General features: G+C 50.8%; 2 protein-coding genes across 11 annotated transcripts in view; both read left to right on the top strand.

Annotated features, from left to right (window-relative positions):
* The window catches only part of Inca1 (inhibitor of CDK, cyclin A1 interacting protein 1), a 13,999-nt gene extending 9,207 nt beyond the window's left edge, over positions 1-4,792 (top strand). For all 4 annotated transcript variants that reach the window (XM_029545753.1, XM_021213541.2, XM_021213543.2 and 1 more), the window contains exons 3-7: positions 2,238-2,351; positions 2,569-2,608; positions 3,030-3,223; positions 3,836-3,995; positions 4,393-4,792. In XM_029545753.1, coding sequence (XP_029401613.1) covers positions 2,238-2,351; positions 2,569-2,608; positions 3,030-3,223; positions 3,836-3,995; positions 4,393-4,536 — 652 coding nt within the window. In that variant the 3' untranslated portion in view covers positions 4,537-4,792. The remainder of the gene's footprint in view (positions 1-2,237; positions 2,352-2,568; positions 2,609-3,029; positions 3,224-3,835; positions 3,996-4,392) is intronic.
* Positions 4,793-5,048: 256 nt separating this feature from the next.
* On the top strand, positions 5,049-22,938 carry Camta2 (calmodulin binding transcription activator 2). 7 transcript variants are annotated; one of them, XM_021213110.1, is made up of 23 exons: positions 5,049-5,266; positions 6,709-6,803; positions 6,983-7,086; positions 8,983-9,050; positions 9,130-9,265; positions 9,788-9,859; positions 10,091-10,244; positions 10,541-10,675; positions 11,110-12,053; positions 12,993-13,119; positions 14,233-14,367; positions 16,173-16,288; positions 16,939-17,123; positions 17,428-17,506; positions 17,831-18,053; positions 18,412-18,713; positions 20,290-20,486; positions 20,741-20,924; positions 21,282-21,353; positions 21,442-21,462; positions 21,616-21,803; positions 21,965-22,039; positions 22,135-22,938. In XM_021213110.1, exons 2-23 carry the CDS (start codon positions 6,773-6,775, stop codon positions 22,196-22,198), a joined length of 3,612 nt encoding a protein of 1,203 aa, XP_021068769.1. In that variant the 5' UTR covers positions 5,049-5,266; positions 6,709-6,772; the 3' UTR covers positions 22,199-22,938. The 7 variants fall into 7 exon arrangements, with proteins under 7 accessions (XP_021068769.1, XP_021068767.1, XP_021068771.1 ...); XM_021213108.1 differs by having other exon boundaries at positions 9,773-9,859; XM_021213112.1 differs by lacking the exon at positions 21,442-21,462.
* Positions 22,939-22,977: the final 39 nt, after the last annotated feature.

The raw sequence follows: 22,977 nt of genomic DNA, 5'->3' as shown, positions 1-22,977 counted from the left end.
CCTGGAACTCACTCTGTAGACCAGGCTGGCCTCGAACTCAGAAATCTGCCTGCCTCTGCCTCCCAAGTGCTGGGATTAAAGGCATGCGCCACCATTGCCCGGCAACATTTCACTTCTTAATGGCCAGGAGGTTGGGCCAGACATGATGGCTCATGCCTTTAATTCCAGCACTCAGAACACAGAAGTAGACAGATTTTTATGAATTCAGAGCCAGCCTGGTCTATATAGCAAGTTCCAGGGCAGCCAGAGCTACATAGTAAGATCATGACTAAAAAATAAACGAAAACGGAGCCTGGAGAGATGGCTCAGTGGTTAAGAGCACCGACTGCTCTTCTGAAGGTTCTGAGTTCAAATCCCAGCAACCACATGATGGCTCACAACCATCCATAATGAGATGTGATGCCCTCTTCTAGAGTGTCTGACGACAGCTACAGTGTACTTACATATAATAAATAAATATTTAAAAAATAAAAATAAACAAAAACAATAATAACAAAAAAATCAGAAGAGTAAGTATCATTCAATCTGGGAACAAGAAAGTAATGACCACTGTTCTCAAACAGCTCTATATACCCTTCCTACATACAAGGACATTCTGTATTCTGAGATACAGAAGGCACATTAGGGTAAACATAGATTCTCTTTCTTGGACCCCTTGCATTGACTTAAGGGAACCTTGTCCATCAAAGCCTTACTCTTAACAACTTTGCTTGTTAAATATTATGTTCTCTGATTATGAAATATAGAAGCTGAGATTCAGACTGGGCATGGTGTCCCCTTGTCCTTTAATCCCAGCACTCAGGAAGCAGAGGTAGACAGATCACAGTGAGTTTAAGGTCAGCCTGGTCTACATAGTGAGTTCCAGAACAGACGGTATGTCTGAAAAAAAGGGGGAAGAGGAGAGGGAAAGAGAAAGGGGCAGGGGAAGAGGGAGAGCGAGAACTAGAAGCAGCTGAGATCCGGTGAGTTCTAAGGCTTTAACCACAGCCCATCTCTACCCTTGCCCTAGCTCCTCTCTCCAATCAAATCAGTTTTGTTAACATCTTTAGCTACGGTGTGCAAAAGGCTCTCTATGGCTGTAGCTCAGCTAGATACAGCTTAGGTATCTGTATTATTCCTAGCACTGCATTAAAAACTAGGTGTAGTGGCACATGCCTGTGATCCCAGCATTCAGGATGTAGAGGTAGGAAGATCTTTTTAAAACTTTTTTTTATTAATTTATGTCTATATCTGCATGTGTATGTGCACATGTATATGGGTACCTGCAGAAGCCAGAAGAGGGTTGGATCCCACAGATCTGGAGTTACAGGCAGTTGTGAGTCACCCAGCCTAGGTTCTGGGATTTGAACTTGGGTCCCCTGTAAAAGCAGCATGTGTTCTTAACCTCTGAACCATCTCTCCACCCCTGTGAGGCAGAAGGATCTTTTTTTTTGTTGTTTTTTTCGAGACAGGGTTTCTCTGTATAGTCCTGGCTGTCCTGGAACTCACTCTGTAGACCAGGCTAGCCTTGAACTCAGAAATCTGCCTGCCTCTGCCTCCCATGTGCTGGGATTAAAGGCGTGTGTCACCACACCCGGCAAGGCAGGAGGATCTTAAATACAAGGTCATCCTCTGTGACAGAGCAAATTTGAGGCCAGCCTAGGATACATGAGACCCTGTCTTAAGGAGGGGAGAGAAAAAGCATTATGATTCATGTTTTTAATCTCAGCACTCAGAAGAAAGAAACAGGCAGATCTCTAAGTTTAGAGCTAGCCTAGTCTATATGGCAAGTACCAGGCCAGCCAGAGCTTCATAGTGAGACCCTGTCTCAAAAGAGAAGTGGAAGAGAGTGTAAGGGAGGGAGGGAGGAAAGGAAAAGAGATGGAGAGGATGAATGAGAAGACATGGCTTGCAAGCATGTGGAAAGCTGTATGGTCCCATGGAAAGAACCACCCCTGAATCCAGTGGGTGAGTAGATTCTCTAAGGCAGTAGTTCTCAATCTCCCTAATGCTGCAACCATTTATACAGCTCCTCATTTGTGGTGAGCCCCCAACCATAAAATTATTTTCATTGGTACCTCATTACTGTAAATTTGCTACTGTTATTAATCACAGTGATATTTTTCTATGTTTGCGGATGGTCTTAAGAGACTTGTGAAAGAACCATTGATGCCCCACCAAAAGGATAGAGACCTATAGGTTGAGAGCCACTGCTTTAAGGGATGATGCAGGCAAGAGTCTACCTTATTCTCTTTCAGGTGTTCCAGAGTGGTCAGCCGATTTTCACCCTGCAGCCTGCCTCCCCAGAATAGCAGACCAATGCCTCAACCTTATGGAGATGGCTTCTGGGAGAATCTTAGCCATAGGTCTAGGTGAGTAGGGAGAAGCCAGGAACTGGAGGTAGAAGGTGGAGACTGTGCTGTTTTTAACGATCATAAATCCTTACAGCAACGAGCTCTCATTTGGAAGTCATTTCATACTACTTGGTGGAAACTGTAGCTCCAACAGGTCGTTATGAGAGTTTATAAGAGAAATTATATTTATCAGGGTGTCCTTTCTGACTCCAGCTCCTGTTTTTGTTCTTCTCAGCTCCAACTGGATGGTAGAACAGTACATTCCACCAATTCTGGTAGGACAAACTGCTTCTCAGCCTTCTGTTAAAATTGTACCCAGTGCCTTCTATCCTTTTTACCATTTCTCTCTGGTATTTCCCAACCAGTGTACTAACCAGGCCCTGTTTGTTTGTTTGTTTGTTTGTTTTTAGTTTTTCAAGACAGGGTTTCTCTGTGTAGCCCTGGCTGTCCTGGATCTCACTCTGTAGACCAGGCTGGCCTCGAACTCAGAAATCTGCCTGCCTCTGCCTCCCAAGTGCTGGAATTAAAGGCATGTGCCACAACCGCCTGGCCCAGGCCCTGTTTTTATTGTAAATCAAGCATCCTGTTTCCTAGGTCATACCTAAGCTTCCAAAGACCCCAGATTCTCCAGCCCAAGTTCCCCTGAAACTGACATCTACCTACCCATTTAGCAACTATTCTTCCTTCTTGACACAGAGGGCCGCTGGTTGCTCCCAGCCTGGCCTGCACCCTCTTGAGGGGCTTCCTCCTCCTGAGAAGCTTTGGAGAAGAAAGAGAAAGAAGCTGCATTTGGAAAGAATGCAGAAGGGACCTGGAAGCATTCCAGCCCGAGTTAGAGCAGTTACTTATCATCTGGAGGACCTGAGAAGGCGCCAGGGAATCATCAACGAGTAAGGAGGCATGGCATTGGGCCTCTGTGAGTCAAGCAGGGGTCAGAGGCAGCATAGTTAAGAGCTTTAAGAGAGTTCATTGGCACTTAGAAAAGAACCATGTCCTTCATGTAACTGAAATATAATTTCTTTAATTTTTTGCATTTAATTATGTGTATACATGTATAGTGTGCATGCCACAACGTGTGTGCAGAGGTCAGAAGACAATTTATGGGAACTAGCTCTCTTCTTCCATCATCTGGGTCCTGACTTAGGTCATCAGGCTTGGTGGCCAATACCTTTACCTGCTAAGTCATTTTGCTGACCCTCAAACATGATTTCTATAGTATGGAAAGAAGCAACTGAGGGATGGAAGTCATTCTAAGCTGGAAGGAGTGACATGGCCCATGATTACAAGAAAGCACATCGTTGAACTAGGGTTAATTGGGGGTCACTGTTTGGTCCCTGGACTGAAAATTCTTGTCTGTGAAGAACAAAAAGTTGGGGTGAATTGAAGGTCAGTGGTAGCACCTGTGAGTCTCAGCAAGAAGTGCTTCAGACCAGGGGGTGAAGGATGAAGAGACTGAAGCCTGACCTCCAGACACTGTTCTCCTCCATCTAATGTCTCCACAGACTGAAGAAGGCCCAGTGGGGCAACTCTGATGCTACACCTGAACTTCCAGCGCTTGCAGAGGGCTTCGAACTCCTAAGCACTGCAAAATACTTTGGTGTGGAAGAAGAGAGGGCAACCTATCCACAGGAAGAGACTTATTCTGTCACTCCCAGGGATCAGGTAAGACTGGAGAGGAATGCCAATTCATAATCAAACGAGGATGTGGCAGAAGCCAAGTAGGATAGCTGGTTTAAGGTCAAAAAGTGGTGGAGAAACTGAGCTTTTGAGGGTATGTGCCTGAATTTGGCAATTAAGAAATCTGGAGAGAGCCGGGCGGTGGTGGCGCACGCCTTTAATCCCAGCACTTGGGAGGCAGAGGCAGGCAGATTTCTGAGTTCGAGGCCAGCCTGGTCTACAAAGTGAGTTCCGGGACAGCCAGGGCTATACAGAGAAACCCTGTCTCGAAAAAACCAAAAAGAAAAAAGAAAAAGAAAAAAAAAAAAGAAATCTGGAGAGAGACCTATTTTTCCATTCTTGCTTTTCTTACCCCCTTGCTCTCAATTTCTCTCACCTACAGCTGCTTTGGTCTCCCTGGACTCCTGTAGGCCAGCAGGGGACTTATGCCTCTGGGCGACTAAGCTCTCTGGCCTACAGCACTGCTACAGCCAGAAAGAACCCCGTTTACAATCCCCAGAGGATGGAGTTGGAGTCTGAGGAGTAGTGGGAAATCATCCAGGCCCAAGCTACGGGACCCAAGACCAATTCAAACATCAAGACTCCCCAGTGCTGGCTTCAGAGCAGATGTTTTCTCTCTCCTAACCCTAACTGTTGTCTCCATCCCATAGCATAGGCATTCACAGCCCACTTGAGTTCCTATCCAACTGCCCAGTCCACTCGCGGCCAGGTTTTTCTCTAGGCCAGACCCTGGTCTTGTGTTCTCTCTGTTCTGTTATTAAAGAGCCCCAAGTAGTCTTGTTTCTGCGCGAGGTAGTGATGGAAGGGGAACGAAAAGGCGGACTCCATTGATTTTCTTGAGGATTCAGTACAATGAAGTCAAGCTAGGCCCCTAAATTTGCCGAGTCTCGCTCAAGGCCAGAAGAATTCTGCATTCTCAAGCACTCTCCTTTGCCTCCAGGGCTCTGGCCCTGGACCTCTGCCCACGCCCCATCCTCCTGCGCCCACAGTCACGTCAATCGGCCGAGCTTCCGCCTCGGGATCACGGTTCTCCTCGGAGCTATTGCCTCTTTAGGGACGGTCCAGCAGCGCGTCTCGTAGACTGGCCCAGAGCCCCAAGTGTGCTGACCCCAGGTTCCCTTCCCGACCCCCGTTCCCTTAATTGGGAGGCCCCGCCCCGTGCGCACTGACGTCGAACGCTGCTGTCAGCCGGCGCTAGGGGGGGTCGGTTTGGGGTAGAATGGCCGCTGCCGCCGTCACCCGCGGGACCCCGGGAGGTAAGAGCCAGGGCCTCTAGCCCGCCTCTCTGCCCCCGCGCCAGGGGGCGCAGCTCCACGCGGCCCGGGTATGGAGCGCGGCGCTGGGGACCACCGTCTCTCCTTCCCGTTTGCCCCCACTTCACCGCTTCCGTCCTCTTTCCCCGCGCCAGGGGGCGCCGCTAGGCGCAGGGCCCCTTCACGGATCAGAGTGCGGGGAGAGTCCCCAGACCCCCTCACCGGGCTCCCGCACTGCCCCTTGCTGCCAGGTGTTCATGAACTCTGCTCAGCTGCTTCTCCAGAACATCCGGGTTTACGGGCGGGACCCCCTCCCACCTCCCAGGACCCCCGCGCCCTTTGGGGAGAGCATCCCACCCCCGGCGACAGTCGTGTCATAGACCACCGCTCTCAGGCCCGCAGTCTCATCCGGCTCCAGCTCTGCACCCTGGCAAACTGCCTAGCCAGAGCTGCGCATCTGCACCCTGGGGTGGACTTCTTATCCCAGCCCTAGCCTCTCTGCACACCTCCGATCCGATCCCGAATGGGCTTCCACCCCCTCTCCATCCCCGGACACCTGGCAGAACCCGCGCAGAGAGCCTCCTCCAGCTCCCATCTGTTCCTCAAGAGGGCGGAGGCTCAGGCTGGAGCCAGAGCAGTAGAGGGGATATGGTAGGCTGGGAGCCAGAGAAGAAGCAGAGGTTGGGGAAATGGGAGTGTTAGGGTGAAGTGAAATTCTAGCTGCAAAGAGGAAGCCGGCATGTCCCACCCGGAAGCTTACACCAACATGTTTATTCCAAATTCTCCCAGGCCCTGACCAACCTGAGAGAGAACACGGGTGAGGTCAGTTATCAGATCTACCCTTCCCCTTAGAAAAAGTCAGAGAGAGGAGGAAATTGGGGTGTGTCTTCAAAGGTCCAGCTTGTTACCGGCCTTGGACTTAGATCTGCTTTCCTTCAGCATCCAGGTTTTCCTGCCACGCCATCCTCCTCTTAGGACCAGAGCCTCAGCTCTCACAACTTGCCCACCCTTCCCTCTAGCCTTGCTCTCCCTTCCTAAATGTACCCTGAGTTCTTTTTTCTGTTTATTTTTTCCGTGGAGAACTAGATCTACTAGCTGAGCTCACCTACTCTCTCTCAGGTTGGTCAGCCTGGGAGAATCTGGGTTAGACATGCAGGATCCAGCTTCCTGCCCTAGGGAACGCTCCAGCGCTGTGAGCATCCCCCACTCATCCCTTTCTTCCTGATCACCCTGTTCTGTCTTGTCTCCCCACTCATGCTGGTTCCTGGTACTATGTTCTTTCATCTCTGTTCTCTGGTTCTGTTGTCTGTCGCATCCTAGTTCCACATTTTCTTCATATTTCCCAGATGTCAGCACTGAGTTCTAAACCCCTTTTATCACACCAAGCTCCTCATCTTGGATTAATGTGGGGGCTTCTTCCGTGACTTTGTTCTCTCCTTTTCCAGCACAGACTCCCCCTCCCCCCGGCCCCTCAGGCCGGGGGTGACCTTGCCCCCTGGAACCTTCACCATGAATACCAAGGACACCACTGAGGTTGCTGGTAAGTTCACAAAATGGGTTCTCAGTTTGGACACAGCCTTGTTTTGCTATCTCTGGTCCTCTGAGTCTTTGCTCCCCTTGTCTTGTGTCCTGGTTACAGTTTCCCCAGGGCTCTGGATCATATTTGGCTCCCTTCCTCTGTCTTGCCTCTAACAAGGCTCTTCCTCTGGTCCCCTCTAGAGAATAGCCACCACCTGAAGATCTTCCTTCCCAAGAAACTGCTGGAGTGTCTTCCTCGATGCCCACTGCTGCCTCCAGAGCGGCTCCGGTGGAATACAAATGAGGTTTTCTAGGGATCTTGGGGGATTGGGACCCAGCAAACCCTGGTGGACTGGAGGCGGTGGAGTGCTGTGTCTGTGGACACGCTGAGCACTAGTCTAGGCCTTTTGGAGATTATAGAATCGCAAAGTCTTGGACCTTATGGGAGTCCATTTCTCTTTGATATAATCCATCCATATAAAGCAACAGCGTAATATTTCTTCATATTGAGTACCATGCTGTGTATTTGACCTGTATTAGCTCATGTCACTCTAGATGTTAATGAAGAGAAGGTGATCAGTGTTGTTTCTCTGTGTTAAATGCTTGGTTTTGGATAGGGTATCATGTAGTCCAGGCTAGTCTTGCTACATAGCCAAGGATGCACTTGCACTTGCTACATAGCCAAGGATGACCTTAAATATCCAGTCCTCCTGCCTCTACTGCTTGAGTGCTTGGATTCTAAATGTGTGCCACAAAACGTAGTTAATGAAGTGCTGGGGCATGAACCCGAGGCCTTGTGCATGCTAGGCAAGCCCTCTATTGACTGAGCTGCTCTCATGCCCTGGCTTTGAACTCTCGATCCTCCTGCTTCCATGTCCCTGCTCAGGTGCATATGCTTGTGACGACCAGAGAGGTCTGTGTCAGATGTCTTCCTCAGTCATTCTGCCTTATTTTTTGAGACAGGGTCTTTAGATGAACTTGGCGCTCACTGATTTGCTGGACCTGTTGGCCAGCCAGCCCCAGGATCATCTTGTCTCTCTTTCCCCAGCACTAAGATTGCAGGCTCCAGGCATGAGCAGCTGTGCTGAGCTTTTTATGTGGGGTATGAGGATCTGAATTTATGTCCACACTTAGACAGCAAGTACTTTACTGATGGAGTCACTTCCGTGCCCTAAGTTGGCCTTTTTGAGACAAGGGCTCATGTGGCCTGGAGCTCCTGATCCTCCTGCCAAGTGCTGGGATTACAGGTGTATACCCACATGCCTGTCTCAGACTCCCTGCTTTTTACCACCTCTAGAGGGCACAGAATTCTTGTCACAGCTCCTGTATTCTGTGTGCATGTTCCCTTGTATGTAGTTGGGGACTGGTGATTGTTGATTCAGTACCAGGATTGTCTGTAAAGCTGGGGGATAGTGGTTCACACCTACAGTCTTAGCACCCAGGAGCCAGAGGCAGGGGGATTATCACAGAAATGTGACCATCCTGGCCTACATATCGAGCACAGGGCAGGCCAAGGTTATGTAGTGAGACTGTATTGTCAATAAAAATGGGTGTGTTTGCATATGGCCATTGTAAGTGCTATAAAGCCTTCATGAAGTTCAGAGTAACAACAGGGAAGTATCATAGATACTTGGAATTTCCAGACATAGAGATTCTAAATGGTCCTGAGGTGTGTGGGGCACTATGGTGAAAGGTGATTATTGGAGGTCTGCTTAGGGAAAGCAGTCAGTGAGCGAGTGCATCTGCCGGGACCGTCGGGCTGGATTTGAGGAAACCGTGGGAATAACTGTGTGGTACTTCATCTGAAAGCCTTGGAGTAAGACTGAGAACCTGGAGTTCTTGTCAGTGTCATATGATTGATGGTCTCACAGAGAAAGTACCTAATGTGAGCAAAGGATCAACTTGAAGCTGGCCCACAGTATAGGCTCCAGTAGGGAAAGAGCTAAGAGGTTGCATTGGTGTTTTCCTCCTCCTGGGGCCTTGCACATGCTAAACAAGCACTGCCCTTTTCTGTTACTCAGCTGCATCCCCAGCCCAAGGTCAGGTTTGAGATAGAACCTGCTGCTCCTACGAGGGCTCTGAGGGCTACGAGGCTAGGCCCAGATACCTGGAAGACTCTTCCAGTAGGCGGCATACCTCTGCGGAGGCCCTGAGACTGTGACCAAGTGGGGCCACCTACCCAAGTGCTTCCTCTCCTACAGGAGATTGCATCCTACCTGATCACCTTTGAGAAACACGATGAGTGGCTGTCTTGTGCCCCAAAGACAAGGTGAGAAAGCTCTCCAGTATGAAGAGTAACAAATCCTGGGCTGTGTGCACAAAACTCAAGCCCCCACCCCCACTTCCAGGCCTCAGAATGGCTCCATTATCCTCTACAATCGTAAGAAGGTGAAATACCGGAAGGATGGTTACCTTTGGAAGAAACGGAAGGATGGGAAGACTACCCGAGAGGACCACATGAAACTCAAGGTCCAGGGCATGGAGGTGAGAGCCCTTGCCCTTGCCCACACTCCAGCCTGTCAGGGTGTGGGCCGTTGTCTGCCTCTTCTCTCATCAGTCTGACTGATCAGCTGACTGACGGCTGAGCTCACCCTCAACTTCCCATTTGCCCTTTATGACCCAGCCTTTTGACATGATGGAGAGTCCCCTTACTTCCCTTGCGTTTCCCTCAGGGATCCAAGTGGTGACATTCTAAACACAGGCTTCTCTCCCCAAGGCCTTGCTTCTCTGCACTTCCTCTCTGCCCTTAGATTTCTTTCCCACACCTCAACTTGGGCCCTTTTTGTAAGACCCCACTCCCACCCCCAGTTCCTCTGTTCCCTTCTCTCTGTCCCTTAACCATGACTTAAAGCCTGCTGGAATTTGGAAGGGATGGGAAGAAGGTGGGGGTAGGGAGAGGACTGGAGGGGACTGGTGGAAAGACTGGGGTTCCTGCAAAGGAACTGAACAGAGGAAGAGTTGGGGAGCAGACTAGCCCTCCCCCCACCCCAGCCTGTCTCCTGGCAGTGTCTCTATGGCTGCTACGTTCACTCTTCCATCGTCCCCACATTCCACCGGCGCTGCTATTGGCTGCTCCAGGTAAGAACCGCAAAGCCAGCCAGATTTCTGGTTCTTTGAGGAAAATGGGTTCTCAAAAGATGAAGTGAAATAGATTCTGAGTGGGAAAAGCAGAAAGGAAATTAGGGATAGAACATGATAGAAATTGGGGGTGACTAGAATTGGGGTGATGCTCAGAAGAAAGCGAGGACTAGGAGGCTAAGCCCCTGAGTCCTAGACCCCATGGCTCTCTGTGTGCCTTTGTGCCCCCAGAACCCCGACATCGTCCTTGTGCACTACCTGAACGTCCCAGCCCTGGAGGATTGTGGAAAAGGCTGTAGCCCCATCTTTTGTTCCATCAGTAGCGACCGGCGAGAATGGCTGAAGTGGTCACGTGAGGAGCTATTGGGACAACTGAAGCCCATGTGTAAGAAGCAAGCAGGGATGCACTCTAAGGGAGAGTGAGAGTGGAACTTCCCAAAGTACTGGGGTTCTGTGCCCAAACCCCACGGGTATCTCTCTCTCTAAGCCAGGAGGGCACTTTCCTGTTTGGATACTGGATACTGAGCCTGTGCAGTCTTAAGATGTGGAATATGGAGAGGGGAGTGAAAGACAGCTGTGGGCTGTATGTCTGAGCAGGTTTAAGTTCAGCAAGTCAGAGGTCTGGAGGAACCATGGAGGTGCTTTGGAGGTCTCACTGACTTTTCCCCAAATCTCTTCTAGTTCATGGCATCAAGTGGAGCTGTGGGAATGGGGCAGAGGAGTTCTCCGTGGAACAGTTGGTGCAACAGATCTTGGACACCCACCCAACCAAGCCAGCACCCAGAACCCATGCTTGTCTCTGCAGTGGGGGCCTTGGTGAGTGACCCTCAAACTCTGGAACTCTTTTCCCACTTAGCCACATTGCTTAGTAACTGCCTGGATGAAATTTGCATACTAATTTGCAAGTCTTTGCATGGCCGGATGAGCAAAGAACTCCTGATCTGGGAGCCCAGGCCCCAGAGGGGGAGACCACTTTTGATGCCTCCCAGTGGTCATAATCAGTATTACACTGTAGGCTTAGAGTGTGTGTGTGTGTGTGTGTGTGTGTGTGTGTGTGTGTGTGTGTGTGTGTGTGTGTGTGTGTGTGTGTGTCTGTCTGTCTGTGTCTCATGCACGCAGAGTCTGGGGGTGGGGTGGAATGGAAGTGGGAAGTTAAAGGGTGGGAGTCAGGGGGTGTTTCCAGGAAGGGACTGCTGGGGAAAAAAAAAAATGTGTCATCCCTTTTCTTCTCCCTACTGTCTCCACTCCAGGTTCGGGGAGCCTTACCCACAAATGCAGTAGCACGAAACACCGAATCATCTCTCCCAAAGTGGAGCCCCGAGCTTTAACCCTGGCTTCTATATCCCACTCCAAGCCCCCCGAGCCCCCACCACTGATAGCTCCACTTCCTCCAGAGCTCCCCAAGGCACACACCTCCCCATCTTCCTCCTCTTCTTCCTCTTCCTCCTCAGGGTTTGCAGAACCCCTAGAAATCAGACCGAGCCCTCCTACCTCTCGAGGGGGTTCATCAAGAGGAGGCACGGCCATCCTTCTCCTAACAGGACTAGAGCAGCGCGCTGCAGGCCTGACACCCACCAGGCACTTGGCTCCACAGGCTGAACCTAGACCCCCTGTGAGCTTGGCCGTGGTTGTAGGTTCTGAGCCTTCTGCCCCACCAGCTCCCCCCAGCCCTGCCTTTGACCCTGATCGTTTTCTCAACAGCCCCCAAAGGGGCCAGACATATGGAGGGGGCCAAGGAGTAAACCCAGACTTCCCTGAGGCAGAGGGCACTCACACTCCCTGTCCTGCCCTGGAACCTGCTGCCGCCCTGGAGCCCCAGGCAGCTGCTCGAGGTCTCCCTCCACAGTTGGGAGCAAGCGGGAGAAGAGGAAACAAATTCTTTATCCAAGATGATGATAGTGGGGAGGAACTCAAGGGTCCGGGAACAGTGCCGCCTGTACCTTCATCTCCTCCTTCATCCCCGTCCTCCCCAGCCGCCTTGCCGCCATCAGGCAGGGCAACAAGAGGAGAAGCCTTGTTTGGAGGCTCTGCTGGCGGCAGCAGTGAGCTCGAGCCCTTCAGTCTTTCATCATTCCCAGACCTTATGGGAGAACTCATCAGTGATGAAGCTCCAGGTGTCCCTGCCCCCACCCCCCAGCTCTCTCCTTCGCTAAACACCATCACAGACTTCTCCCCAGAGTGGTCCTATCCAGAGGTGAGTCACCTGCTGCTTCTCCCATTAGTTTTCAGACTCTTCAAAATGACTGTTGTTAACCCTTATCCCCTTGGCCTGTGGCCTGCTCTCTCGCACAGCTTTCCTTGGTTCCCTTTAATGTTAGGAATCAAATCCAGCTTATTAGGCCAAGGGATCCTGCCAAGTCCTTCCTCCTCCTGGCTCTCCTAACCTTTATTTTTATGTAAACTATAGCTTTTCCACATACCTTTTCCCATTTCTCCCCCTTCCCATGTTCCCAGAGCCCCTTCAGGGACCTCATTCTTAGTGACTGTTTTAAGTGGGGGATACAGGGGCCTTTAATATTATGCAGAAAAAAAAATTGCACTTGCATGCACACACACACACACACACATGAGATGCCTGCAGACCGGGCAGATGAGAGACTGTGGTCAGCAGTGGGGAAGTTCTGCTTGGCTTGGAGAGGGGAAAGGGAACTGTAGTGGAGTGAAGTAGCTCAACAGCAGAGCCAGAGCCGAGCCAACAACACTCCTGGGGAGCCCCAAGTTCTGCTTCTTGGTACTCAGTCTCAGAACATTCTAGTGAAGGGCTGAGAGTGAGGCTCCGTGGTTTAGCATTTGCCTAGCACACACAAGGTCTTGGGCTTGGACTGGCGCTTCGGCGCTGGAGAAAGTTTGTTGTTTTTGGTTTTGTTTTTTAAACATGGGCAAGGTGGGGCATGCTAATCCCAGTACTCAAGAGACAGAAGCCAGATGATCAGGAGTTCTAGGCCATCCTTAGCTACATAGTAAGCTTGAGACCAGACTAAGCTACATGAGATTCTATTTAAATAATAAATAAATAAATAAATAAATAAATAAATAAATAAATAAATAAATAACAGAAAACTTAGTTCTGATGAGATAAATAACCACTTCTCTAACACAACTCCAGTCATGTGATGTCTGACTGTTTCTGCAGGGTGGGGTCAAGGTGCTCATCACAGGCCCTTGGACAGAGGCCGCAGAGCATTACTCCTGTGTCTTTGATCACATCGCAGTGCCAGCCTCCCTGGTCCAGCCTGGTGTCTTACGCTGCTACTGTCCTGGTATGGAGAGTGGGAACGACAGGGGGAGGGACTGCCATTAGGGACAGTTGAGATGGGGGAGGACCTCCTGATTTCCAGGAAGCACTGGAAACAAATAGGTTGTTCTGAGGACTAAGACCCCTTCCAGCCCTGAAGCCCAGTGTTCAGTTCCCCTGGCAGATAGAAGAGCATGGCCTTGGTGTCAGCAAATCTAGGATCTGGTCTAAAAAGTCCACTTGTTAGCTAGCCAGTACTCTTCTCTAAGATGCTGTACCTCCCTTGTGTTTCCTTCCTCCAAGGTTAAGCATTCGGCCAAAGGGACCTCTAATGTCTGTACTGTCTCTGAAGCTTAGATGGAGCCAGGGCCTTCTACACTAATCCTGGGGGTCTCATCAGCCATATGTACCTACTTAATGAAATCTAAAATCTGTCTCCTCAGCACACTGACCATAGTTCAAGTGCTCAGTCACCACACGTTCTAGACATTCCCACTGTAGAATGTTCTGGACAGCAATGGTCTATGCCTCTGTTCTACCTCCACCCTTCCCTGCAATCTAACACTCAACAGTTGTCTTCCTTGGGGGATCCAGGTTAGCAGTATTGTGTTCTCTCCTAGTCTCCACAGCCCCAGTCAAAGGGGGAGGGGATAAGAAAGGAAACAGGGATAAGATCAGAGAAGCTGGCAACTGAGGGGGAAGTCTTGGGCTCTGGTCTGGAGATTGAAACCTGGCAGCTTTATCCTCAGGGTGGTAGACATTGAGACTCTGGACCCAGCGCTCCTACTGGACACTGCTGGTAAACAGATTCCCTTTCCTGCATTTCAGTAAGGGTCATGACCTCTGAACTCTGGTCTAAAGAATGAAAAGAGTTAACCACCATCATGTTTTCTGAGCAACTCCCTTGAGGGTCTACATGCAATAATTCTCTGGTCCATAGAAGGTATTACATTATTGAATAAAGAGTCTTCCCTCCCTATTAGTGCAAATGCTACACACTGAAGCTACTGATTTCTTGGCCCACAGCAAGGGAACAGGAGACATGTGATGTGGAATAACCATCATTGGCTCTAACATAGCTAATAGGCCAGGAAAAGAGCCGAGGAAAGAACCCTTCTTCCTGACCTGTTCTCCCCAGCCCACGAGGTAGGGCTGGTGTCTTTGCAGGTGGCAGGGCGGGAAGGCCCCCTCTCTGCTTCTGTGCTCTTTGAGTATCGAGCCCGCCGGTTCCTGTCTCTGCCCAGTACACAGCTTGACTGGTTGTCACTGGATGGTGAGTACTGAGCCCTTTGACCCAAGGTCTTAGGCATGGCATGTTTGCATATGAGTGGTACACAGACATACATGCAAGCAGAGATCTCCCATGCATATAAAATAAAAATTAAAAGAAAAAGAAACTTTTAAAAAAAGGCTATAGGCTACTTATTTTTATGTTTTTCTTTTGGTCGATAAGGATGTTTTCATTATAGGACAGTTAGAAATTACAGAAAAACAAACAAAAGTGGAAACGTGTACTAGCATTGATGTGGCTATTGTTGAAGCGTTCTCTCTTACCCATAGGGGCATACACAAATCCATATGCTTCTATGTGGCTTTAGGTGGTCCTGTTTCTGTTTTTGCTTGTTCCCGCTCCTGGTGCCCGAGAATTCTGTCTGAGCTGCTGCTCACCACAGTTTGCTTTTCCTCCCCTTGACAGATCTGTTGCTTCTTGGTTCTTCTCAGTTATGCTATCATCCTTGCCTGTCTTCTTGTCTCCTGCCGTTCCTCCTTCTCTTTTCTTTTTTTTTCTTTTCTTTCTTTCTTTCTTTTTTTTTTTTTTTTTGAGACAGGTTCTCTTTGTATAGCCCTGGCTGTCCTGGAACTCACTTTGTAGACCAGGCTGGCCTCAAACTCAGAAATCAGAAATCTGCCTGCCTCTGCATCCCGAGTGCTGAGATTAAAGGCGTGCGCCACCACGCCTGGCCCTCCTTCTCTTAGAGCTTCTGCTTGCTACTCTTGCCTCACTCTTTGTGTGTGTGTTTGTCACACTGTGTACATGTGTGTGAGTGTGTGTTCACATGTGCATGTGTGAGTGTGTCTGTGTGTGTGTGTGTGCGCGTGTGTCATTGTTGTCACATAACCACTGCTGGGTTTTCTGTGTAATTTTAATCTGCCCTCCCTGTCCTGCTTTGGTTGTTTGTCACTTTATTCTGATAGTTGTGCCATCTCTCTGCTGGGCCTCCTCTCTTCTTCCCAGTGCTTGAGCTCTATCTGATCAAGCTTAGCTTCTTTTCTAATCGCTTGGTCAGGATTTCTGGCTCTGCTCTTTCTTCCTCACTGTCACCTTCACGTTTCTGTTCCCATGTGTCTTCAGTTTCTGCTCATCATCCCCTTCTGCTGTGGCATTGAGGAACATCCCGTCTTCACTGTTTCTCTGTGCTTGTTTTCCCTAGGGTCTGTTCCCCTCCCACCACCTCTCTTTGTCCTCACTTGATCTCAGAAGGGGATGGATACAGCTCATGTTCATGTGTGCACATATGTCTGTGTAAATTTGTGTATGGAGTTAGGAGGAGGAAGATGAACATAGCAATCCATCTCTGTCACTTTCCCTTCCCAACCATCCTCTGTGGACAGCTGCAGGGGACCTGCTGGAATAGGCAGTGCTTTTCAACTATAGTCTTTGGAGTAGTGGTTACCTAGGAGGGGGACCTTGGAAAACTTCAGCCTAGCATGGGGGACAAGTCTGGAACAAGAACTTGGGGAGCATGCTGTTTAGAAAAAGGCTGGAAGAGGGCATGCCAATGTGTGTCTTGGTTAGCTGAGGACCAGATGAACCCTGAGGAATTCCTGCTGTCTATATTAGAGGAAACAGCATTGGTTCTTAATCCTCGTTCTAGTCTATGAGACTAAGAGCCCTAGTTCAAGAGCTGGGTCTTTGTGGTGAGTTCTATTTAGATGAGTGGGTGAGGGGGGTGCTGTGTTGAGGTAGAGCAAGCTCCATCATCCCATTCTTCACCCCCAGATCTTGAGTACAACTGCTAGTAGTGTTCCTAGCATCACACAGATCCTGTCTACTTAGCTCCCATGCCCACCCTACAGACAGCCAGTTCCGGATGTCCATCCTGGAGCGGCTGGAGCAGATGGAGAAGCGGATGGCAGAGATTGCGGCAGCTGGGCAGGCTCCTGGTCAGGGCCCGGAGGCTCCTCCAATTCAGGTACTTCTAAACAAAGACCATGGTCTACAGTGGGGAACACAGGGTCTCAACAATAGTCATTCTAGCATGGCTCTCCTCACCCACCTACCTCAGCCTCCTCAGCCAGTGCTCTCCCCTCTTCCTGCTATCACCTTGCTGCACCACACACACACACACACACACACTGTGGCAAGGGGCTATTCTGGGCACCTTCGTGGCATGACAAACTTCAAACTATTTCTGACCTGATGAAGGGTAAAAGTGAGGGTGAGGGAGGAATCAGGAATGTTGGGCCTAAGGTCTCTATGGGTTCAGAGTCTTGGGAGGAAAAGGTCTGGAGAAGGGCATAGGGAAGACTCTGGCTCCTGGGGCAGAAACACATATATGGATATGGCAAGCACTGTGTAAGGTCAGCTCCCAGAAGAGCTAGAGGTAGGCAGAGGGGTCAGGGGATAGTGAGGCCACACAGGGACTCAAACTAGAGCCAGTGAGTGATCAATGGTGGGAACTTAGAGTGGGAAATGTGTGTGTACATATGTGTGCGCGCACGTGTGTGTGTGTGTGTGTGTGTGTGTGTGTGTGTGTGTGTCTGTGTACTAAAAGCTGAAGCTGCGAAGATAACCTGCAGGACCGAATTCCCAAGTCTCTGCATATGGGTGTGTATACTGCAGGATGAAGGCCAGGGCCCTGGCTTCGAGGCACGGGTGGTGGTCTTGGTAGAGAGCCTGATCCCGCGGACTACTTGGAGGGGTCCTGAACGTCTGACCCATGGAAGCCCCTTCCGGGGCATGAGCCTTCTGCATCTGGCGGCTGCACAGGGCTACGCTCGGCTCATTGAGACTCTGAGCCAGTGGCGGTAAGCAGGGCAGCCAGGGTTGGGGCAGTGCTGGGCTGTGTGACACTGGGAAACTATGGAGACTGAAGCACCAGAGAATAAGAACTTGCTTCCCTGCCTGGAAGGATCAGAGGTCACTGTGGGAAGGCATGTGCTTGGGGAAGACTGGTATCTGGAGGATCCATAATATCCTCACTTAAGACATTGACTTCTTGACCAATTAAATTGAGGTCACTTCCAGTCCTTCTGGTTCTGATGTTCCTACTTGGCCCCCTGACCCTTGCGTTTAAACTGACTGGGTTTTATTGTTGCCCCAAATCCCTAGGAGTGTGGAAACAGGAAGCTTGGACTTAGAGCAAGAGGTTGACCCGCTCAATGTGGACCATTTCTCTTGCACCCCTCTGGTAAGGATGCTGTTCCCAAGTTCCCTCGGGGCAATAAGCAACTGGAATGGATGCTTCAAAGGAATGCAAGGACTGGGCAATGGTGGCACACGCGTGTAATCCCAGCACTTGGGAGACAGAGGCAGGTGGATTTCTGAGTTCCAGGCCAGTCAGTTCTGGGCTAAACAGAGAAACCCTGTCTCGAAAAACTAAAAAAAAAAAAAAAACAAAAAAACAAAAAACAGAAAACAAAAAGAAGGAATGCAAGGAGATACTGGGGTGGGTTGGGGCCTGAGGACCAGGGCCTGGAAGAGGACAGGCCTCACCACTGCCTCTGCTCCTTAGATGTGGGCGTGTGCACTGGGACACTTAGAAGCTGCTGTGCTCCTGTTCTGTTGGAACCGACAAGCACTGAGCATTCCCGACTCTCTGGGCCGGCTCCCCCTGTCTGTGGCTCATTCTCGCGGTCACGTGCGCCTTGCCCGCTGCCTTGAGGAACTGCAGAGACAGGAGCTTTCAGTTGAGCACCCACTCGCTCTGTCCCCACCATCCTCTAGCCCAGACACTGGTGAGAGCTGGCTTTGGGTCTCTTTTTAGAGGATACAGTCAAAAAATATCTCGAGCAAAGCTAACGGTGAGACAGAGTGGGGAGGGGGAAGGGAGATCACGGGACCAAGAGCTGGCAGGGAAGCACTGGAGAGACTGGCTGCTCTTCCAGAGGACCTGGGTTCTGCTCCGGGCACCCATGTGGCAACTCACAAGTGTCTGTAACTCCAGTTCTACCTACATATTTGGGGGGAAGGGGGCTCATACTCATAAATATTAAAAAAAAAAAAAAAAACAACCAGGCAGGGAAGCAGTGTTGGGGGTGAAAGCCTCCAGGAGGCCACAGTTCCTGCTGCTCTCCTTACCAATTTTCCCCTCAGGCCTGAGCAGCGTCTCGTCACCCTCGGAGCTGTCGGATGGCACTTTCTCTGTGACATCAGCCTACTCAAGCGCCCCAGATGGCAGTCCTCCCCCTGCTCCTCTGCTGGCCTCTGACATTTCTATGGAGACGATCCCAGGCCAGCTTTCTTGTGGTGCCCCCGAGACACCCTTACTCCTCATGGACTATGAAGCCACTAACTCCAAAGAGCCTGCTCCCTCCCCGTGTGGCCCCCCACTAGCCCAGGATGATGGGGCCTCTCCAGAGGATGCTGACAGCCCACCAGCTGTGGATGTGATCCCGGTACTGCTTCTGTCGACGGAGTCAAAAGACTAGGAACAGAGCAGGGTGCAGAGGCTGGGTGGAACACATTTCCATGAAGCAGTCAGCCTGGCTTCAGTTTTAGGAGAAAGACCATTTATTTTTGGGTATAGGCCCAGAACCTCTTTGCTTAGCTCCTTTCAAACTTCATGATTCAGCAGACATGAGATAGAGGTTAAGAATTCTGGAGAATATCTTCACTTAGAACTGTACTGTTGTAATTACCTGTGGATCCATGAAGGGCAAGGTTCTTTTTTTTTTGGGGGGGGGGTGTTTGAGACAGGGTTTCTCTGTCTAGCCGTGGCTGTCCTGGAACTCACTTTGTAGACCAGGCTGGCCTCCAACTCAGAAATCTGCCTGCCTCTGCCTCCCGAGTGCTGGGATTAAAGGNGTGNGCCACCACGCCCGGCTTTGTTTTGTTTTAAAGATAGGGTCTCACTATGTAGCTCTGGCTGTCCTGGAACTCACTATGTAGACCAGCCTAGCCTTGAACTCAGAGCTCCACCTGCCTCTGCCTCCCGAGTGCTGGGATTAAAGGTGTGTGCCACCACACTCAGCTGAAGGAAAAGGTTCTTAAGAAACAAGGTATGAGGCCGGGCGTGGTGGCGCATGCCTTTAATCCCAGCACTCGGGAGGCAGAGGCAGGNGGATTTCTGAGTTCGAGGCCAGCCTGGTCTACAAAGTGAGTTCCAGGACAGCCGGAGCTACACAGAGAAACCCTGTCTTGAAAAACCAAAAAAAAAAAGAAANAAACAAGGTATGGAAGACAGCTAGGAAGCATGTCTGACTAGAGATTGGCAATGACATGGAGTAGGTAGCAAGCTTGCCCATGGTGAAAGTTAAGGAAGGTATTATGGAATGAATGAATGAGAATCTTCAAGTATAGCTTTATGGACATAGAAAACCTGTGGACATACCTACTTTAGAAAAGCTAAGTGTAGCTGGGCATGGTGGCGCACGCCTTTTATCCCAGCACTTGGGAGGCAGAGGCAGGAAGATTTCTGAGTTCGAGGCCAGCCTGGTCTACATAGTGAGTTCCTGGACAGCCAGGGTTACATAGTGAGATGCTGTCTCAAAACAAAACAAAACCCCACAAGGGCAGCATCATGGAGTATGGCACAGTGGGAAATGCTATAGGCCCTACAGCTTAGCTATTCACCAGGGTGTTATGTGGACAGTAAGCCCTGGACTGGTTCTTGGAGACCTGAAGCAAGTGGAGTGATGGGCTTGGGCTAGGCCTGTGGAGATAGATGTTGGTAGTGTAGCATGCAACAGGTCCAAGTGGGATAGTGGACAATCTAAAAGGGTGCTAAGATCTTCTTCCTTCGTATCTTGTGTTTGCTAGGGTATAACAGCACAGAGGGCTGTGTGTCTCAGAGGAAATCAGTAAGAAAGAAATTTACTCTGGTCTAGAACTAGTGGTCAGTTCCTGGGGCTTTTGCCTACTGGTATCTAGAAAGAAGGAGGTAAGAGAGCAGGGCTTAAGGTGACAACTTAGGCTCTGCTGGGACACTGATAGTGAGGGCTCCACAGAGTTCACACATCTCCTCTCATCCAGGTGGACATGATCTCACTGGCCAAGCAGATCATCGACGCCACACCAGAGCGGATTAAACGAGAGGACTTCTCAGAGTTCCCTGAAGCTGGAGCCTCACCACGGGAGCACACGGGCACCGTGGGGCTCAGTGAGACCATGTCCTGGTTGGCCAGTTACCTGGAGAATGTGGACCATTTCCCCAGCTCAGCTCCTCCTAGGTGACCAGCTCACAATAAAGCCTCCCAATTCTTCTTCAGGGAAGGATGGGAGGGAGGAAGTAGGCTTCCTTATAGCCAAAGCATCCTTCTGGCTGAGGCCCTGGAGTGTTTGAGAAGGGACCTGGGCAGGCTGGTGAACTCTAGAGCCACTCTTTGCAGACTCTGTTGCTAAAGACCGTCCTTAATAGCCATCTCTTGCTAGGATGAGAGGGATTTAAACTGCTTTGTGACACCCTTTTCCTTACCCCCCACAGCGAGCTGCCCTTTGAGCGAGGCCGTCTAGCTATCCCTCCTGCGCCTTCCTGGGCAGAGTTCCTCTCTGCATCTACCAGTGGCAAGATGGAAAGTGATTTTGCCCTGCTGACACTCTCAGATCATGAGCAGCGGGAACTGTATGAGGCAGCACGAGTCATCCAGACAGCTTTCCGAAAGTACAAGGTTAGGCCTAGGTTCTTGGGATAAGTTACCCTGAACCAGGGAAGACTATGGGCTCCCATGGCTTTTGTAGAACAAGCACTCACCCAGAGGCTTTAAGTAGGAATCAGAAAGGGGGGGGGGGGGGGGGACACTGTACTTGCCACCAAGCCTGACAGCCTAACTCTGATGTCTGGAATTCATGGTGGAAGAAGAGATCTGACTGCTTAAATTGTCTTCTCGTGTCCACACACAGGCAGCCTATATACACACACAGAATAAGTAAATGGTTTTTTTTTAAAGTTTTAAGGAGACTCTGGGAGGAAGAGGTGGTCCAGAGTCTACTAGGTGGGCCTTGAGATGCTCATTCTCTTCCTTTAGGGCCGGAGGTTGAAGGAGCAGCAGGAGGTAGCCGCAGCTGTGATCCAACGTTGTTATCGGAAGTACAAGCAGGTTAGAGCACTTTCTCAAAAGCATACCAGCACGCATCCACCCAGCCTGTCTGTGCTGAGAGCCCTAACTCCCCCTCTCTTTCCACAAGCTGACCTGGATTGCACTTAAGGTATTGGGCATGAGATCTGGGTGTGGGTAGTCGGATCCAGCCATGTGTGGGTCAGAGAACAGATCTGCATCAGCCTAATTGAAGGGTGACCTTCAGAGGTTTGGATTTCTGTCTCTCCATTTCAGCTCCTGTCCCCCCTCTCCTTCCCTGCAGTTTGCACTCTATAAGAAAATGACGCAGGCGGCCATCCTGATTCAGAGCAAGTTCCGAAGCTACTATGAACAGAAAAGGTTTCAGCAGAGCCGCCGAGCAGCGGTGCTTATACAGCAGCACTACCGCTCCTACCGCCGTAGGCCCGGGCCTCCTCACCGGCCCTCAGGCCCCCTTCCTGCTCGGAACAAGTAGGGACCGCCCCTTCCTGCCGCTCTACAGCCCTCAGTTTACCTCTTTGTTAATGCCCGCTACCTCTTCTCTATCAGCCCTCCATCCTTTCCCTACAATGGTCTTAAGGTGGGGACTGGGGATGCCTGAATTCTATGAGGTCTCTCTTCTTTCCCACCAGGGGCACCTTTCTCACCAAGAAGCAGGACCAGGCAGCCCGGAAAATAATGAGGTTCCTGCGGCGCTGCCGACACAGGTTCTAACCCCTTCCTTACCTCTCTGGACCTCTCTGCCCTGACACCTTTTCTGATCCATCAGTCTCCTCTGACTTGGCTCTCTGTCTCTCCACAGAATGAGGGAATTGAAGCAGAACCAGGAGCTGGAGGGGCTGCCCCAGCCAGGACTGGCCACCTGACCTCTCCAACGCCTTTCTTCAAAACCCTGGGGGCCCCTTCTGGCTGTCTAAACAAGGAGAGGGCTTTCGGGACTAGGGGAGCCCCCTGTCGGCAGCTCTTCCCCCTTCACCTTTTCGGGAGCCCTTCGTAGAACCCCCGCCCCCAGGCCTTACACGTTTCCTCCCTTCTGGTCGTGCCTCCTCTTTTGGTCCCTGGCTCCAGAAGACCCACGCCCCACATATCTGCATCTTCAGCTGTGACCTACGGAGCCCTGCCTGCACCTTCTCCATAACCCCGTTCCTGCCTGCACCTGACTCGGACCTTCCTGACTTGCCTTATTTATTTGTTCGACGAGTCTCTGATGAATGTATCCGCCTCGGTCCCCACCGCTGCCTTCGCTGCGCGCGCCCTCGTGTTTCAGGGGGTGACTCTGCCCCCACCTTGACTCCGCATGTTTGCGTCTGTTTCCTCCTTTCCTGGCCCTGTCTTCCCCATCACCCTGACTCTCTGGTCGCCCACTTAGGGGCCAAAGAGGAGGGGGTGTACATAGGATCGCGAGGCGGAGTCCCGCTCCCGTGGGGAGGGGTTTGTACATAACTGTAACATACAGAGTATAGTGAAGAATCTATTTAAGGCGCTGCGCGGCCGGGCGTCTGATTCCCTGGCGCGGCGGGAGTCCCCGGCTGGCTCCACGAGCACTTTCTACTTGTGCATGGGCTTGGTTTATACGAATTGCCATTAAACGTCTCTGCACCAGCTAGCCTCGGGCCTCTCTCTGCTGGGGGCGGGGCGGGAAGGT

The sequence above is a fragment of the Mus pahari genome, chromosome 14 (assembly GCF_900095145.1).
Source record: "Mus pahari chromosome 14, PAHARI_EIJ_v1.1, whole genome shotgun sequence".
NCBI lineage: Eukaryota > Metazoa > Chordata > Mammalia > Rodentia > Muridae > Mus > Mus pahari.
This window is presented reverse-complemented; position numbering and strand designations above follow the sequence as displayed.

Coding starts and splice junctions, on each gene's coding strand:
- Camta2 (XM_029545724.1), top strand. CDS start 5,787: ATGGGCTTCCACCCCCTCTCCATCCCCGGACACCTGGCAGAACCCGCG. Junction 13,120..14,232: donor CTTACGCTGCTACTGTCCTG/GTATGGAGAGTG, acceptor TGTTCTCCCCAG/CCCACGAGGTAGGGCTGGTG. Junction 22,040..22,134: donor CTGCGGCGCTGCCGACACAG/GTTCTAACCCCT, acceptor GTCTCTCCACAG/AATGAGGGAATTGAAGCAGA.